At 42.0% G+C, this 16124-nt stretch overlaps 2 protein-coding genes across 6 annotated transcripts in view; one reads left to right on the top strand and one right to left on the bottom strand.

Annotated features, from left to right (window-relative positions):
- RBBP4 (RB binding protein 4, chromatin remodeling factor) overlaps positions 1 to 7524 on the top strand; it is a 21293-nt gene extending 13769 nt beyond the window's left edge. Inside the window, exons 8-12 of the mRNA XM_045782215.2 lie at positions 93 to 170; positions 2154 to 2230; positions 2338 to 2395; positions 2487 to 2597; positions 6545 to 7524. Coding sequence (XP_045638171.1) covers positions 93 to 170; positions 2154 to 2230; positions 2338 to 2395; positions 2487 to 2597; positions 6545 to 6610 — 390 coding nt within the window. The 3' untranslated portion in view covers positions 6611 to 7524. The remainder of the gene's footprint in view (positions 1 to 92; positions 171 to 2153; positions 2231 to 2337; positions 2396 to 2486; positions 2598 to 6544) is intronic.
- SYNC (syncoilin, intermediate filament protein) overlaps positions 7406 to 16124 on the bottom strand; it is a 23970-nt gene continuing 15251 nt past the window's right edge. For 3 of the 5 annotated variants that reach the window (XM_087858374.1, XM_087858375.1, XM_087858372.1), the window contains exons 3-5: positions 10110 to 10234; positions 9854 to 9930; positions 7406 to 8710 (exon numbers count right to left, since the gene is read on the bottom strand). In XM_087858374.1, the coding sequence (XP_087714500.1) occupies positions 8700 to 8710; positions 9854 to 9930; positions 10110 to 10234 (213 nt within the window). In that variant the 3' untranslated portion in view covers positions 7406 to 8699. The remainder of the gene's footprint in view (positions 8711 to 9853; positions 9931 to 10109; positions 10235 to 16124) is intronic. The other 2 variants (XM_087858373.1, XM_045782214.2) reach the window with 1 other exon arrangement.

The raw sequence follows: 16124 nt of genomic DNA, 5'->3' as shown, positions 1-16124 counted from the left end.
TGCTTCCTTTGAATAAACTGAGGTCTTTTCAGTTGTGGGTTTTCTTTTCATAAAAAATTACTGGTTACTCTTGCTTTCTTTTTTGTACATAGACTGTTGCCTTGTGGGATCTGAGAAATCTGAAACTTAAGTTGCATTCCTTTGAATCACATAAGGATGAAATATTCCAGGTAAGAGAAACTAATGCTACGTGTGTGTGTGTGTGTGTGTGTGTGTGTGTGTGTGTGTGTGTGTGTGTTTGTTTTAAGGAAAACCTGGATGTGTGAGTAGGCACACTTGTGCTTTATCCCATTATTATCAATAATCGAAATCTACATATCTGTGCTAATCTCTGTAGGAATTAAGATTGTTATTTCTATACTTGCTCAAACTGGTCATTGGCCACTTACACTCTTGAGGTATTAAGAAAATCAGTGCCTGATAATTGTATTCATGGTTCCTGACATTTGTCTCTTCCCTTATTTCCAGAACTTGCCATGTCTATTGATTTTGCAGTTGAAGCCAAAAGCACTAGCTCCAAGTTTTCTGCCTCGTCAGTTTAAGCTCCTTTCTTAACATGCAAAAAGCTCTCTGATTCAATTCAAGAAATGTGGCACTATGTTCAACGCTTATTGCCAGGACTCTGTGAGGAATATGTTATATATAGTCTTTGCTTTCAGAGAGCTTACAGTTTTATAGCAAGGAGAGGCCCATTTAGATTCACCATAACAGAAGACTAGTTAAGCGTTAAGAACTTAAGGTTGGGAGCACTGGGGTGGCTCAGTTGGTTAAGGGGCTGCCTTCGGCTCTGGTCATGATTCTGGGGTCGTGGGATGGAGCCCCACATCAGGCTTCTTACTCAGCCCCTCCCCTGGCTTGCGCGCACGTGCGCTCGCTCGCTCTCTTTCTGTCTTAAGTAAATAAATAAAATCTTTAAAAAGGGCAGGGGGACGGCTGGCTGGCTCAGTCGGTTAAGTGGCTGCCTTTGGCTCGGGTCGTCATCCCGGGGTCCTGGGATCCGAGCCTGCTTCTCCCTCCGCTTTCTGCTCCCCCTGCTTGTGTGCTCTCCCCCCCCCCCATAAATAAATCTTAAAAAAAAAAAAAAAAAAAACGAACTTAAGGGTGATCAAAGTTAATTTTGGTGTGTGAAAGTGGCCTCTGAATTAGGCTCCAGGTGAGCCATACTCCTGTGCACTTAGTCTCACTTAACCTAATTTTCTACTCTTAGCCTGCTCCAATGAACATTTTGTCTTTATCCTGTCTCTTTGTCCTTGTTTGTAGTTTTTTATCAGTTTTATGTGTAATATGAATTCATAATAAGGACTTGATAAAATAGATACTGTATGTATGTATTCCATACTTTAGTTCTAAGGTCAGAAGTGGATTACATTTGGCCAGAAGCCAGAATTAGTAAGACTAGATTAAGATCAGATATTCAAAAATATAAGATATGGGGCACCTGGCTGACTCAGTCAGTGGAACATGTGACTCTTGACTCATGAGTCCAGCCTCACATAGGGTGTAGAGTTTACTTAAAAATTTAAAATGTTGGGGTGCCTGGGTGGCTCAGTTGGTTAAGCATCTGCCTTCGGCTCAGGATATGATCCCAGCCCTGGGATCCAGCCTCATGTCAGGCTGCTTCTCCCTCTCCCTCTGCTCCTCTCCCCTGCTCCTGCGCTTGCTCACTCTCTCTCAAATAAATGAATGAAATCTTTTTAAAAAATTAAAAATCTTCTATGTGTGAAGATTTCTATGTAAAAAACTTCTATGATAGTTTACTTAAATATCTTTAATACATATATATATATTTTTTTTTAATAAATAAAATGAAATAGAACAAAAGCTGACATCCTGGGTTTAGTGATAGGTTATCTTCATACAAGAAACCGTCTTATCTACCTATCAGGTTTTTTGTGGGTTTTTTAATTTTTTTTTTTTAAAGTAATCTCTGCACCTATACTGGGGCTCAAACTTAAACCCCAAGATCAGGAGTTGCATGATCCACCAACTGACCCAGCCAGGTACCCCCCCAGCTGTCAGTTTTAATTAGAATGTCTAAAATACTTTGATTTCTTTTTTATTTATGGAATTCTTACATTGTTAAATATAATTTAGGTATTTCCCCCTCAATTTTCTAAATAACAGCTTTTCTGTTTCCTTCATTCTGACCGTAGGTTCAGTGGTCACCTCACAATGAGACTATTTTGGCTTCCAGTGGCACTGATCGCAGACTGAATGTCTGGGATTTAAGGTGAGTCTTATATTGGTTACTCTTTGTGGAGTTATTTTCTTTATACTTTTCCAAATTAGTTACTTGAGATAAATCTGTTTTAACTTTTAAAAATCTTTTTGTGCTAGTAAAATTGGAGAGGAACAGTCCCCGGAAGATGCAGAAGATGGGCCACCAGAATTGTTGGTATGTTCTGCACATTGAGTAATAGTGAAACAGTCTGTTATTTATTGTCCTCTATCTGCCTTTCATATCTTTGTTTTCCTCCCACTTCCAGTTTATTCATGGTGGTCACACTGCCAAGATATCTGATTTCTCCTGGAATCCCAATGAACCTTGGGTGATTTGTTCTGTATCAGAAGACAATATCATGCAAGTGTGGCAAATGGTAAGTGGTGTCATTTATTCGGGGGACATTAGGTAAATGAGATGTGGTATCACCTCATATTTATGGACTTTACGAATACAGCTGGCATCTCTGGTGAGTTTACTCCCAAGTATGACTTTAGCATTTGCTGCACATTATCATTTTTCAACTGCCTGCTCATTACCTTTATCTGCTTATCCCACTCGTGTTTCAAACTTAAGGAAACCAAACTTCTCTCCCCCTTCTCCTTATTCCCCTTTTCTCCTCATTTTTCTGTTTCCTATCTGGCTCCAGTGTCACCACCACCCCCCCGCCCCAGCTCAACCAACTTGAAAACTCAGGAGTTCTTCATTATCTGTTCACCTCAAGGTCTAGTTTACTGACCAGATTTTACGTTGTCTGTCTTCATTGTTTCTCGTATCTGTACTCATACACACTTACGTACCCAGCTTTCCTGATTCTACTCCACACCCTGGTTTTTTGGTCAGGTTCTCATTACAACTTGCTAGACTGTTGCAGTAGCCTCCTTGCTGGCCTCGTGCTTTCCCTGCTTTATAAGCATTTGAATCTCTGGGAATGGTCATTCCTTCGAAGTGGCTTGTGGCTTTGGACATGCCTAGCATGGTTTCTACCACAACAGCACAGCATCGGATACTGCCATTCCTCCAAGAAATATTACTAGATTCCAAAAACCTCCCGTCCTTTATACCCCAGTTGGGAAGTGTTCACCCTCTTTTGAATTTCCAGAGTCCTTGGAATTTCATAAAGATAATAATGCCTAATATATAGCAAAATAAGAAACGCTTGCCTTCTGGAGATGGATGGTGGTGATAGTTGCACACAGGGTGAATGGACTTAATGCCACTGAACTGTACACTTAAAAATGGTTAAGATGGCAATTTTATATGTATCTTTACCACAATTTTCTTTCTTTCTTTTTTATTGTGGAACTTTTGAATGATGGTAGCCTGATTAATGAAAGATTTGGGAAAAAAAACTTTGTTGTTTTTAGGATAGATCTAGAGGTAGGAATAAGCTCCAGGGGAAAGTTTTTGGCTCAACATGAGGAAATATGTTTTAATAATCATAACATTCTTGGGGCGCCTGGGTGGCTCAGTTGGTTGAGTGTCTGCCTTTGGCTCAGCAAGGAGCCTGCTTCTCCCTCTCCCTCTGCTGCTCCCCCTGCTTATGCACGCATGCTCGCTGTCAGATAAATAAAAAATCTTTTTTAAAAAAATCAGAACTTTCTTAAAGAATAGCACTATTAATCAAAGTTAAATGAAATGAAAAGAAAAAGAAATGAGAGTTTTTGTGGTCTATGAGATTAACGGATCATATGGTATACCCATACTTTGGAATATCATGTATCAAAAAGAAATATGCTTAGTTTTATAAGATATTCATGACATGAAGTAGGAAAAAAAGCAGATTGTAAAATGATAGTATGTTATAATCCCTCATATTAAAATTATTGTAGCTAGGAGCGCCTGAGTGGCTCAGTTGGTTAAGCGGCTGCCTTCTGCTCAGGTAATGATCCCAAGGTCCTGGGATCAAGCCCGACATCGGCCTCCCTGCTCAGCGGAGAGTCTGCTTCTCCCTCTGCCCCCCCTTGGCCCCTGCTCTTCCTCACTTGCACTTTCTCTCCCTTCTTCCCTCTCTCCCTCTTTCTTTCAAATAAATAAACAAAATCTTTTAAAAAATAAAGTTATTGTAGCTAGTCTTGAATTTAATTATATGTAACTATTTAGAAGGCTATTTTCCATAATGTGGTTGGTATGTTTAGGTTTTTGGATTTCTTCTTTATACCTTTCAGTATTATAATTTCTAATAATAAGTATGTATTACATATGTAAACAGAAAATCTACCTCACCTTTTCCTTGTAATACATCTGCATATAATTAATATAAAAAGTTAAGAGTTCTGGGGCGCCTGGGTGGCACAGCGGTTGGGCGTCTGCCTTCGGCTCAGGGCATGATCCTGGTGTTGTGGGATCGAGCCCCACATCAGGCTCTTCCGCTATGAGCCTGCTTCTTCCTCTCCCACTCCCCCTGCTTGTGTTCCCTCTCTCACTGGCTGTCTCTATCTCTGTCAAATAAATAAATAAAATCTTTAAAAAAAAAAAAAGTTAAGAGTTCTGACAGGAAGGTGAAATGTGCTGCCTTGGATAGCCTGTCAATTCAAGGTATTTTAGTAGTTGCCGTGGGAATGTTGTAGGAGATTGAACTACATCACCTTCAGGCCAGGTTGTTTCTTTACTTAGTTTTTTTAGAATTGTGGTAAAAGAAAAAAAAAAAAGAATTGTAAAACAAGAAAATACTTGGTCTTTGTCCAAGTTCCTAAAACCCTTGGGGTTGTCTGAGTGGTAGGAGTCTCTGTTGGTGTTTATAAGGAGCCCCTTTTGGCCACACCTGAGTTTAGGCCAACTAGGTAACTTAGGGCCCCTGGACAGCCTCAGGATGGGGCTGATCTCCCAAAAGACTAAATAGGTAATTGGAGAACTTTTCAGTCCCTCCCACCCACAGGCAGAGGGGATTGAGCTCTGTAAAAACTCTGGAAATGGCTCTGTGTTGTAACCCCTTGATTCGTTGAGCTTCCGGGTTGTTGAATATATTGATGCTACCCAGAGAAGACCTAGAAGCTCTGTATTCCCTTCTCGCCTTGCCCTGGGCTTCCCTGCCATTTGGCTTTTCCTGAGTTGTAAGCTATATAGTAGACTGGTAATAGCAAGTAAAGCATGTTCATGATTCCATTAGTCGTTCCAGCAAATTATCAAACCTAAGGCGGCGGGGTTGCGGGGGCGGCTTGTGGAAACCCCCGAGTTGATAGCCAAGTTGGACAGAAGTACAAGGGCAGTCTAGGCACTCAGGGCTTGACGCTGGCCTCTGAAGTGAGGATCATAGTCTTGGGGACAAGGCCCTTAAACCCGTGGAGGCTGACACTACTTTTAGGTGCCGTTAGTGTCAGGATTGGACTGAATTGTTAGACATCCAGTTGGGTGAAAAAGACACTACAATTTGTCATCAGAAAACATGAAACCGTTGTATACTTCCCTGTTCCTGCAGTCAGATACGGGCTCTTTAAAGACAAGACTATCCCATCTGCTGCAGTATGTAGCCTAGTGATTTGAGCATAGTAGGTGCTAAGTAAGAACAGTAAACTTTGCCCAAATGGAAGTGTTTTCTGTATTTAAGATTATGCCTTTGGATGCAACGTTTTCATCAAGTAAAAGCAGTAGAGTTTATTTTATGCTAGCGCAGTTTTCTTTTAAAAAGACTTATAAATTGAGTTTTGAAACCCATGGTTTGGGGGGGCTCTTAATGAATACTTTCTAATTGATTTATTTGTTTTTTTACTATAATCACAATTAATACAACCATCATCACATTAATTTACCCCACAGAAAAACCCTCTACCCATTAAGCATCACTCCCCATTTTCCTCCAGTCCACCCAGCATTAGGTAGCCCACAGTCTACTTTATGGATTTGTCTGTTCTGGACATTTAATATAATATAAATTAAATAATGCAATATGTGACTAGTGGTTTGTTGTTTTTTGTGGGGTTTTTTTTTTGCCAGATAACATTTCTATTTATTCATTGGTCATTTGATGGACATTTGTGCTGTTTTTACTTTCTGACTCTTGTGAGTAATGTCCAGTAGAAGGACTCCTGAAGGTCGAGTATCAAGACAAACAGTAACCATACTTCAGTTTTGTGGGAATGTCCTAATCTAGTTGGTCTGTGGGCCAGCTGCCTGTTTTTCCGGGAACGCAGCCATCCGTACCCATTCATTCTCAGATGGTCCCTGGCTGCTTTCATGCAGCAACTGCAGAATTGAATAGTTGCTACAGAGACTGTGGCGCACAGTCTGTCTCCCTGGCCTTGTCTGTTTTTGAAACTTTAACTTCCAGAGTATCCTTCATGTTTACTAACTATCCTTTTCTCTGTTTCTTGTTTTTTTGGGCAGGCAGAGAACATTTATAATGATGAAGATCCTGAAGGAAGCGTGGATCCAGAAGGACAAGGGTCCTAGATATGTCTGCACTTCTTGTGATTTTAGACTCCCCTTTTTTTCCCTCTCAACCCTGAGATTGATTTAACACTGGTTTTGAGACACAGACTTTGTTTGGCCATCCCTCTATGATAGGTACCATCAACAATGTTATTAGCCCCAACAGGGTGTTTTCTAACTATTAACTGGGGGACTTGATTCAGTAAAGCCACAGACTTATATTTAAATTTTCTTCAGGAATTTTCTAGTAACAAAGGTCTAAAGTAGTCACAGAGAGGGGAATATTGTGTGTGGTTATTTTTCTTCTTAGGCTATATCCCCAAGTTTTTCAGACTCCTTTAAGTAAAGCTAAAGTGAAGAAGGAGTAGAGCCAAGTGAGGTAGGTGTCTGAGCCATGAAGTATAAATACCACAAGATGTCATTTTTATTCAGGAAATGGGGGAGATTCGAGTCATATAAATTCCTATTCTAAAATTTTCACACCTGACTTTCCAGGATGCACATTTTCCTATGTAGACCAGTCTCCTCTGAGTTTCTTCAGTTAAGTCAAAACTATGTGTTCCTCTTTCCCCATATATTTTTGCTTGTTAGTGTATTTCTTGAGCTGTTTTCATATTTCTTTCCTTTCTGTGAAATGGTTTTTTTAAAAACTTGGGACCACCAAGTTGTAAAGATGTATGTTTTTACCTGACAGTTATACCACAGGTAGACTGTCCAGTTGAGTTGAGAAGAGTGAATTGATAGCTTGTATTTGTTTTTAAAATTAAATTAATCCTGGATAAGAGTTGCCTTTTTTTTTTTTTTTAGGAGTTAGTCCTTGACCACTAGTTTGGTACCATCTCTATTTTGGGTGACCTGTTTCACCAGCAGGCCTGTTACTCTCCATGACTAACTGTGTAAGTGCTTATAATGGAATAAATTGCTTTTCTACGTAACCCCATGCCGATGGGTTTTATTTGGTATATAACATTCATCCAACACCAGTCTGGCTTCTCGAAGAGTTGTTCAGAGGACAGTTACTGTGTATGGTCTTTGACTGTCAAGAGCAGAATTAAATATAATAGACCCAGAGCTATAGAAAAGAGCTTCACTCCTTCCCAGGGAAAGTGCAAGACATGAAACCCTGAGCCGGAGGTACACGGATTAGTCTTTGATAACATAACATCTTTTTGAAGGCTGTCCCTAGAGAACTACATGGACTTTCAGGGCTGTCAAAGGCAATGTGGCAGAGAGCGTTTAAGGCAGACTTTAAATTTGGAAAAGGTGTTTGAACCTTTTCCCATAGAGAGGTTGAATCTCCCCAGTATGTTTTTCACTGGAGCCTGTACTTAGAGGTTAGAAATAATAGGCTCTTGAAAGCCTTTATCACCAAGTGCCATAACCAGAGAAAATGCCTGGTTCTTTGCCAGTCACTCAATTTAACGGAGTACATCACTGACCCAAAATCATTTTCATGAGGTACAGTCTTTGGGAAAATCTGAATATCCTTAAACCTTTAGGTTCAAATCTAGATTGGTTTCTTTTTTCCAAGTCAGTAGTTCTTTTAGAGTGTTGTGAAAATTATCTTGATACAGGAGTAAACTGTATGAGTCCACACAGACTTAAACTTTGTAAAAGGATTCATTTTAAAGTCTTAACACTCATGGCACAAAAGAATTCAAATTGTAAACCCATATCATGAAAATCGGCTGCCTTTTTGACCCTATCTGTACTCCAAAAAAAGGTTTTTGTTTTGGATCAACACAAGGCAAGGTACGTTCTTCACAACACTAAAGTGTGTCCACACATCCATCCTTTACTCTGTGCACGTGGGAGTTGCTGCCAGAGGACAGAAGGCCCATTTTTCCATTCCTAAGTGCATTGAGATTGGTACCAGCCGCCCATGAAATAGACTCCGCCTAAATCCTGACTGATGGTGTTCTGCCTCCAGCCAGCCTTCAAGTCTTTTAAAACAGGTCAGCCAGTATTTGTAACTTTTCCAGGGTGAACTGCTTGCCAAGTCCTTGGCACTCCCTTCTCTGGAAAAAAGTATGTCCAAAGGGTGCTTAGTGATCCTTTGCTAAAAAGTTTGTTGTTGTTGTTTCTGGGTTACAGATTCGGCCATACGTTTCTAAACAGCCCCTGTGAAGTTGAGAAAAGAAAAAAGAATAAGTTCATACTTGGTGCAACTTGAAATAATACAGTGTAAAGTTCACAACGAACTTCTGAAGTTTAGTTAGTGCTGGCTAGGTTGGGGAGAGATTGCTAGAGTGTAATTTGCATATGATTAGGGGTGCATTTCTCCTCACCAAATGCCTATTTAGGTGCCTCCTATTTGCAAAATAGAATGAATGGTAACCTATGTGGTGGTGATGGGAGGGGCTAGCTAGAGATTTTCTCTGCCCGGGTTAACCTTACATGGGCATTAGAGGACCGGATTCTGTAGTTTCATTTCTTAAGACGAGTTGTTGCCCTTTCCCTATTGTACTTTTAATCTGATCCACAGAGGTGTTTAACGTATCATTTTCCTCAATTACAAGGTTTTCTAGTCTCCCCATCAATAAGCATTATCAGTCATGCCTGGATAAAACACAGTAAAAGAAAATGCTAGTAAGTTAGGAAAAGTATTGGTTATAATTGTTATTTGTGAGTTTGTATCCAAGACTTGCAAGATTAACTAGGAAATTAAGAATAAAATTTATGGGCATCCGTCTAGTATACAACTTGACCCAGACCTTTTTTATCCTTAGTTTCTTTATCCGAGACAATCTAGGACTTTATACAGAATATAAAAACATGAGTATATAAAGAAATCAATGGATAGGTGTATTGCTTGTTTCATATATTAAGCAATAATCCTGTCCCACAGGCTATAAACAACACCCACTTGAGCCTTTTTTATGACTTACAGATTAATTTAGCCTTTTGGCCTCCTTTGTCATAGTCTGAATTAGACAGCATAACTGTCTTCTCTGCTGTTCTCAGGAAGCTATTTATGAATAGCAGGTGGGGTAGGACAGGCCAAGGAAAGTAAGAATGCACAGAGCCCGGACGTGTCATCCTGTTACAGAATTCCTGGTGATAATTAGAGCATATTTTAAGTCCTGCTAGAAACTGAAACATTCCAAGTGACCCCTGAAGGCTTAAGCCAGGCAATGTGGAGGTACGCGTTATTCCTAACTGACTTGTCATTTGACACACTCTTTTAAGTTTTTCAAGGCATTAGTATTGTTAAGTTAGGAGCAGCAATAATGCAAACACCACTGTTGTACCCTCAAGGATCACCTTGAGACTGTGTCTCCGTTCCACCAGCCTGAGAAGTGGGGGCGTTAGCCTGTCCCAGGCTCTTGGGTAGCATAGCCCTTTAAAAAAGAGAGATCCATTTTCCGTTTGTCATGGATGAGCGCAATTTGGAAATAATCTCCCAAGTCATTTTTTTTGCTCTTCCCTGTTAAGTGAAATTTCCCCGGAGCCACATCTGCCCTCTCCACCATCCCCTCAGCCAGTGTTGGTTAAGACGCGAGTAGCAGCAAAAACTGACTTATAAGTGGAAAGCTCTTCAGCGAGGCTGATCCTTAGCTGCTCCATCTCTTTGTTCTTCTGTTGCTGGAGTTGCACCCCGCTCCTTAACTGCCTCTCTCGTTCTTCCATTTCCTCCAGCTGATCCTGCAGTGAGAAGGCCAAGAACATCTCTAATGAGCAGAACAGTAAAAAACATTGTTACAGTTGGTAAAGCAGTTTCTTACACAGGGTTTGACCTTCACACCAGTATTGAGGTTGAGAAACTGAGGTTCAAAGAGGTGTTTGGACAAAGCGATCCTGCTTTTGCCAATGGTGACCTGAAAAGGAGTCTTGTCTGTATCCGCAGATGACTGTTCAGTAGAATCCTGCAAAGGGTGGGAGGGTGCTCAGAGGGATTTTTGTTTGTGTTGCAGTCTTAAGTGTGGGGGAGGATTTTGGTCCTCTAGTTGGCGTGCTGAGAGTTTTATGGACCTCTGGCTCTGTGCAAGTTCGTTTCTATTAGGATAATCAGTTCTATCATCCTGCAACTTAAACGACTTAACGTAAAAGAAGCCCAAGTCTTGGTACTTGGCTGGCTAAGTCTGGAACATGCGACTCTTGATCTCGGGGTTCTAAGTTCGAGCCCCATGTTGGGCATGGGGCTTAAAAAAAGAAAAGGAAAATAAATTCTTTGTAAGCAATCATTAACTGCAATTCCGGGAGAGTTCAACTCCTAGAACTCCAGTTGTTTTACAGGAAAAACAGTAAATACAAGTTTTATATATATATTTTTAAGATTTTATTTATTAGAGAGTGAGAGAGAGCACAAGTGGGGGAGAGGGGTGGCAGAAGCAGAGGTAGAAGCAGACTCCCTGCTGAGCAGGGAGCCGGACGCGGGACTCGATCCCAGGACCCCGGCATCATGACCTGAACCGAAGGCAGAGGCTTAACCGACTGAACCACCCAAGCGCCCACAAGTTTTGTTTTCAAACCTCCTTGAAGTGCAAGATAGCTCTACCTGGTCCTTAACTGTAACATCCTATGCAAATAGGCGCTTTATTAGAATGTTGGCTATTGTAATTGTTAATTTCCTATATCCTGTACTCATTACACTAAAAGACTGAATTCATTCCAAAGTGCTAAGTTGGAAGATGAAGAAGCAATGCCCTGGAGGCACTCAGGAGCCTTAAGATAACTGTTTCCCATTCTGCCAAAACCAGACAGGATACGTTCTGTAAACTGTCTCTGCCTAGGATTAATGCCTGAGGAGTGAGGTAAGGAAGATGTCAGCAGATCCGTCTCTGGCATATTTGCTAGCTGGCGTGGATCCTTAGGAAGCATGAGGGAGATGGGAAGGGAAGGTTGAAGTTGGAAGTCCTATTTTAAAGGGGTAATGACCTCACCTCAGACTTTGAAGAATAATAAGACAGGAATCCAGTTTGGGTACACGCTGTTACTAGAAGGATCTAAATAATTGGTTCTCCGAGTCATCCTTGGTACACCTGTAGCACATCAGTCTGCAGGGTTTGATACTCTGGCTGAATCTCAGCTTCCAACAACCTTATCAAAAGGCCTTTTTTTAGTGCCTTACCCATACTTTGGCACCACGCAGAAGCAGCCTTACCATCTAAGCCTGTCTTCTGAAGGGAGGCATCTGCATACCTCTGTGTCCCAATTTCCCAAGCCTCCCTTAGATAGCCAGCAAACCTGTATTTTGCTTAGACATAAAAGTACACGCTTGGGAAGGCTGGTCTGTACCATCAGTGCTAAACTGGCAGGAACGATGTCACCGGAGGAAGTAAATATTGCTAGAGTGACGCATTATAGACAATCTCCAGTCTTAATGCTGTGTAGCACCAACCAGATTAACTTTCCAAAAACCGCTTCATCATCTCAGTCTTGCAAAGGCTTTCCACCGCTTTAGTCCGCATTCAGACCCCCTCTAGTTTGACCCCTACCTCTAACTAGAACCTCCATTACTCTTTCATAGGAACACTTCGCTCTGGTCTGCACTGTGTGGTATGGAAGCCACTACAACCACATGTGGCTATCGAGTACTGGAAATACGGTCTGTCACCTAGACAGTCTCTGCTGTATTATATCACTATCTATCTTTTTTATTCATGTCTGACTCCCAATCAGATTGTAGGTTCCTGTGCAGCACCCTACACAATGCTTGGTGTGAAATATGTAGATAGTAAACACTAGTTCAGCATAAGCGACCTACTGATTTCAGCTAAAAACTTGGACAACGTTCTCAGCAAATTCCTCGTACCACCTCCTGCACCAGTCACCAAATCCTACCCAAATATCTTCACGTATCTTACATTATTTCTCCCTCATAAGTGGTCTTTCCAGGCTCTTTCCATTCATCCTGCACGCTGCCATTTTTAAGAGCGCGTACCTGTACGTGCCAGGCACCATGGCAAGCGCATCACAAATATTACCTGACTCCTTCCTTCCGCAGCCCTATGATGTGTATTATCACCAATACCAGTTTACATGTGAGGGACTGGAGTCACAGGTTAAGTAATTTGTCCAGAGTTTCCCAGTTGGAAGTGGTAGAGCCAAGCGCGCCTGGCTGACTCAGTGGGAAGAGCCACTCAAGTGGCTCTTGATCTCAGGGTCGTGAGTTCGAGCCCCATGTTGGATGTAGAGATTAAACAAAACTTATTAAGCAGTAGAGCCAGGATTTGCCACTGGCTTAGAGCTCATGCTTTACAACTGCTTCGCTGCCGTCCTGTCAGTGGTCCTAGACTTTTCCATGAAACCCTAGGAGGAGGCCATTTTGAAGTGCCCTTGCCACAGTTAGAAAGTAGCTCCTCACTTTTACCATTCTATGTAAGATTCTGTTTGGGGAAAAGGGTCTGTGGCTTTGGAGAAAACCTTTTTTGAAAACCACTGACTTAATAGATAAAACTCTTTACAGTCTGGTCGAGTCCACCTCTCCAGCCACTTCTCTCTACCGCTTACATTCCTTATGATTCAGCCACACTGAGCTCACTTCCCTTAACAATGTCTTTTTGTGGGGCACCCGGGGGCTCAGTCATTAAGCATCTGCCTTCAGCTCAGGTCATGATTCCGGGTTCCTGGGATCGAGCCCCATGTCAGGTTCCCTGCTCCACAGGGAAGTCGGCTTCTCCTTCTCCCTCTGCCTCTCCCCCTGCTTGTGCTCTCTCTCACTCTCTGTCAAATAACATATGTAAAAAACAAAACAAAACACTGTCTTTTTGTGTTTCCATGCTTTTGTGTAAGCTATTCCCTCTGCCTGGAATGCCTTTCCCTTGTCTACCCAATGAATTTATTCTTCAAGGCTCAGCTCTAACACCTTGTGGAAGTTGAATGTGAACTTGAGCTTGATTGCACAGGGTCAGAATCTCCTTCCATCACTCCTAGCCACATAGCCCTGAACAAATAACTTCTCTGTCTCATCTCTTTTCTCATTTTTCCAATGACCAATTCATACCTATCCCACAGACAGGTGAGGATTAAGTGAATTAATACGTGTAAAGAACTAAAAGTACATGCTAGCTATTAATCCTCATGAAATTTCCCCTGTATTTCCCCAGGCAGGGTAATTATATCTATTTTACTGGTACCATGCCTTCCTTATTCCTACAACTATTACAGTGTTTATCACATTGAAGAAAATTATTTCATCGATTCTAAGACTTTCACATTTTAACATCTCAGGTCAGGGTGCATTTTAAAATCAAGTGTCTTAGATTTTATGAAATATATTCATTTTATCTGGTTTCCATCCTGGACTATAAACTACTTGAGGTGATGGTGATGGAAGGCAAAGTTTACAATTGCAAGACCGAAGTGTACCCTTGAAAAGTAGTCAGATGCCCTAAGTGACCTTTGGCAAACAATTTGGGAAGCTGTTTCAGAAAAATTTGCTCACTTAGCCCTTGATTCCCACTTTATGATACAGCGATAGGAGACATTTCCTCAAGAGTGTTTTTCATAGAATGATCTTTGGAAAGACGCACGGACCATCAGATCTGAAACAAATCCGGTACAGTGATGAAAATCACAGGGGGACAAATTCTACAACGCTCATTTTGTGTCAGGAAACTCCCCCAGAGGCGGCACCTGGGTGTCTCAGTCGGTTGGGTTGGGTGTCTGACTCTTGATTTTGGCTCAGGTCGTGATCTCAGAGTTGTGAGTTCGAGCCCCATGTCAGGCTCCACACTCAGAGCAGAGTCGGATTTTCCCTCTTCCTCTGCTCCTTCCCCTGCTCATGCTCTCTCTCTGTCTCTCAAGTAAATAAATCTTTAAAAAACAAAAAAGCTCTCCCAGAGGATTCCCTGTTGATGGCGCCACTGTCCCAGTTAGTTTCACCTTCTGTGACTTCTCATCTCCGCCCCCTTCAGTCAGTGGCCACGTTTATTTCGCATTTGTTCTCGAATTCCTCCCCTTCCTCACATTCCCGCTACCATTTTTTCCTCTTACCTATCATAGCTTCCTAATTAGTCCCCTAGCTTCTAGGTCTCCAGCCCATTTTGCACACTGCCACCAGTACTTTTTCTAAAAGTAGAGAGGCAGTCGTGTTACTGCCTTGAGTCAAACACCTTTACTGATGCAGCTGACTTCTGACTAAAACTCACGTTCCGTAGTCTGGATTTCAGAGTCCAGTATAATCTGCCCCAACCTACCTTTACGGTTCAAATCACCTTTCTGTTGTTCTTTTTCTTGTTTTTTAAGATTTTATTTATTTGAGACCTAGAGAGAGAGAGCGCGCGCGCATGAGCATTAGTGGAGGGAGGGGCAGAGGGAGAAGCAGACTCCCCACTGAGCAAGGAGCCTGATGCGGGGCTCAATCCTAGGACCCCAGAATCATGACCTGAGCCACCCTGGCACCCCACCTTTCAATTTTTCACCTCTCACATGCAGCCAGTTCACTACACATTTTGCATATGTTGTGTTAAATATATTAAAATTACCTTCACCTATTTATTTTTACTTTTTTAATGTGGCTACTAGAAAGTTTAAAATTCTGTATGTGGCTTGTGTATGTCTTTTGGACAGCACTGGTCTAGATCCTGCCTAAACTTCAAATAACACCCATTCTTCCTTGAAGTATTCCGTGACTTAACCAATGACTAGATTTCATTATCCTACAACACTCGTAGCTGCACCTCTCTCACATCACATGCTACTGTCTCCCCTGGGTTACAGCCATTGATGTCTGAGTACAAGCTGTTAAGGACAGTATTTATTCAAAAAACAAAATTAAACTCTTTCACTAGATTGTGAACCAATAAAAAAGCAGTGGGGGAGGGGACTGAGGGTAGCACACACACATTCACTGTTAGGGCCAAAAACCCCATTGCTTTCATAATACAAGCTACAGAAAGCTTGACAAAATCTTGAGAGAAGTAAATGCAGCCATTTTCAACAGTGGATTTGTTCCTTGAAGGATGTATCAGAATCTGTGGAAGGGCGTAAGCTTTTTTTTTTTTTTTTTTTTAAGATTTTATTTATTTAACACAGATAGAGACAGCCAGCGAGAGAGAGAACACAGCAAGGGGAGTGGGAGAGGAAGAAGCAGGCTCCCAGCGGAGGAGCCTGATGTGGGACTCGATCCCATAACGCCGGGATCACGCCCTGAGCCGAAGGCAGACGCTTAACCGCTGTGCCACCCAGGCGCCCCGGAAGGGCGTAAGCTTTTTAAGTTTATCCAAAGGAATGTGTGCTTCAAAAGATGAAAATACTGCTCTGAAAGGCTCTCACAGTGGTCAGCAGTGCTTATGTCAGCATTTAACTGGCCCGTGCTCTGAGCCGGAGTGGCAGGAATAAGTAAACCATACTCCTTTCTGAAAGCTCACAGTCTGTGGTGTTTTCACTTAGTATTTATATCCCATCCTGTCTCTAAAGAGAGTAGGGGGTGCCTGGGTGGCTCAGTCGGTGAAGCGTCTGCCTTCAGCTTGGGTCACGGTCCCGGGGTCCTGGGATTGAGTCTGGTGTTGGGCTCCCTGCTCAGTGGGGAGCCTACTTCTCCCTCTGCCTGCAGCTCCCCCTGCTTGTGCACCCATGTCTCTGACTAGTA

This window comes from Ursus americanus, chromosome 33 (assembly GCF_024610735.1).
Source record: "Ursus americanus isolate L20-20 chromosome 33, mUrsAme1.1.p, whole genome shotgun sequence".
NCBI classification, from domain to species: domain Eukaryota; kingdom Metazoa; phylum Chordata; class Mammalia; order Carnivora; family Ursidae; genus Ursus; species Ursus americanus.
The sequence above is the reverse complement of the archived record's forward strand: the minus strand, read 5'-3'. Positions and strand labels throughout refer to the sequence as shown.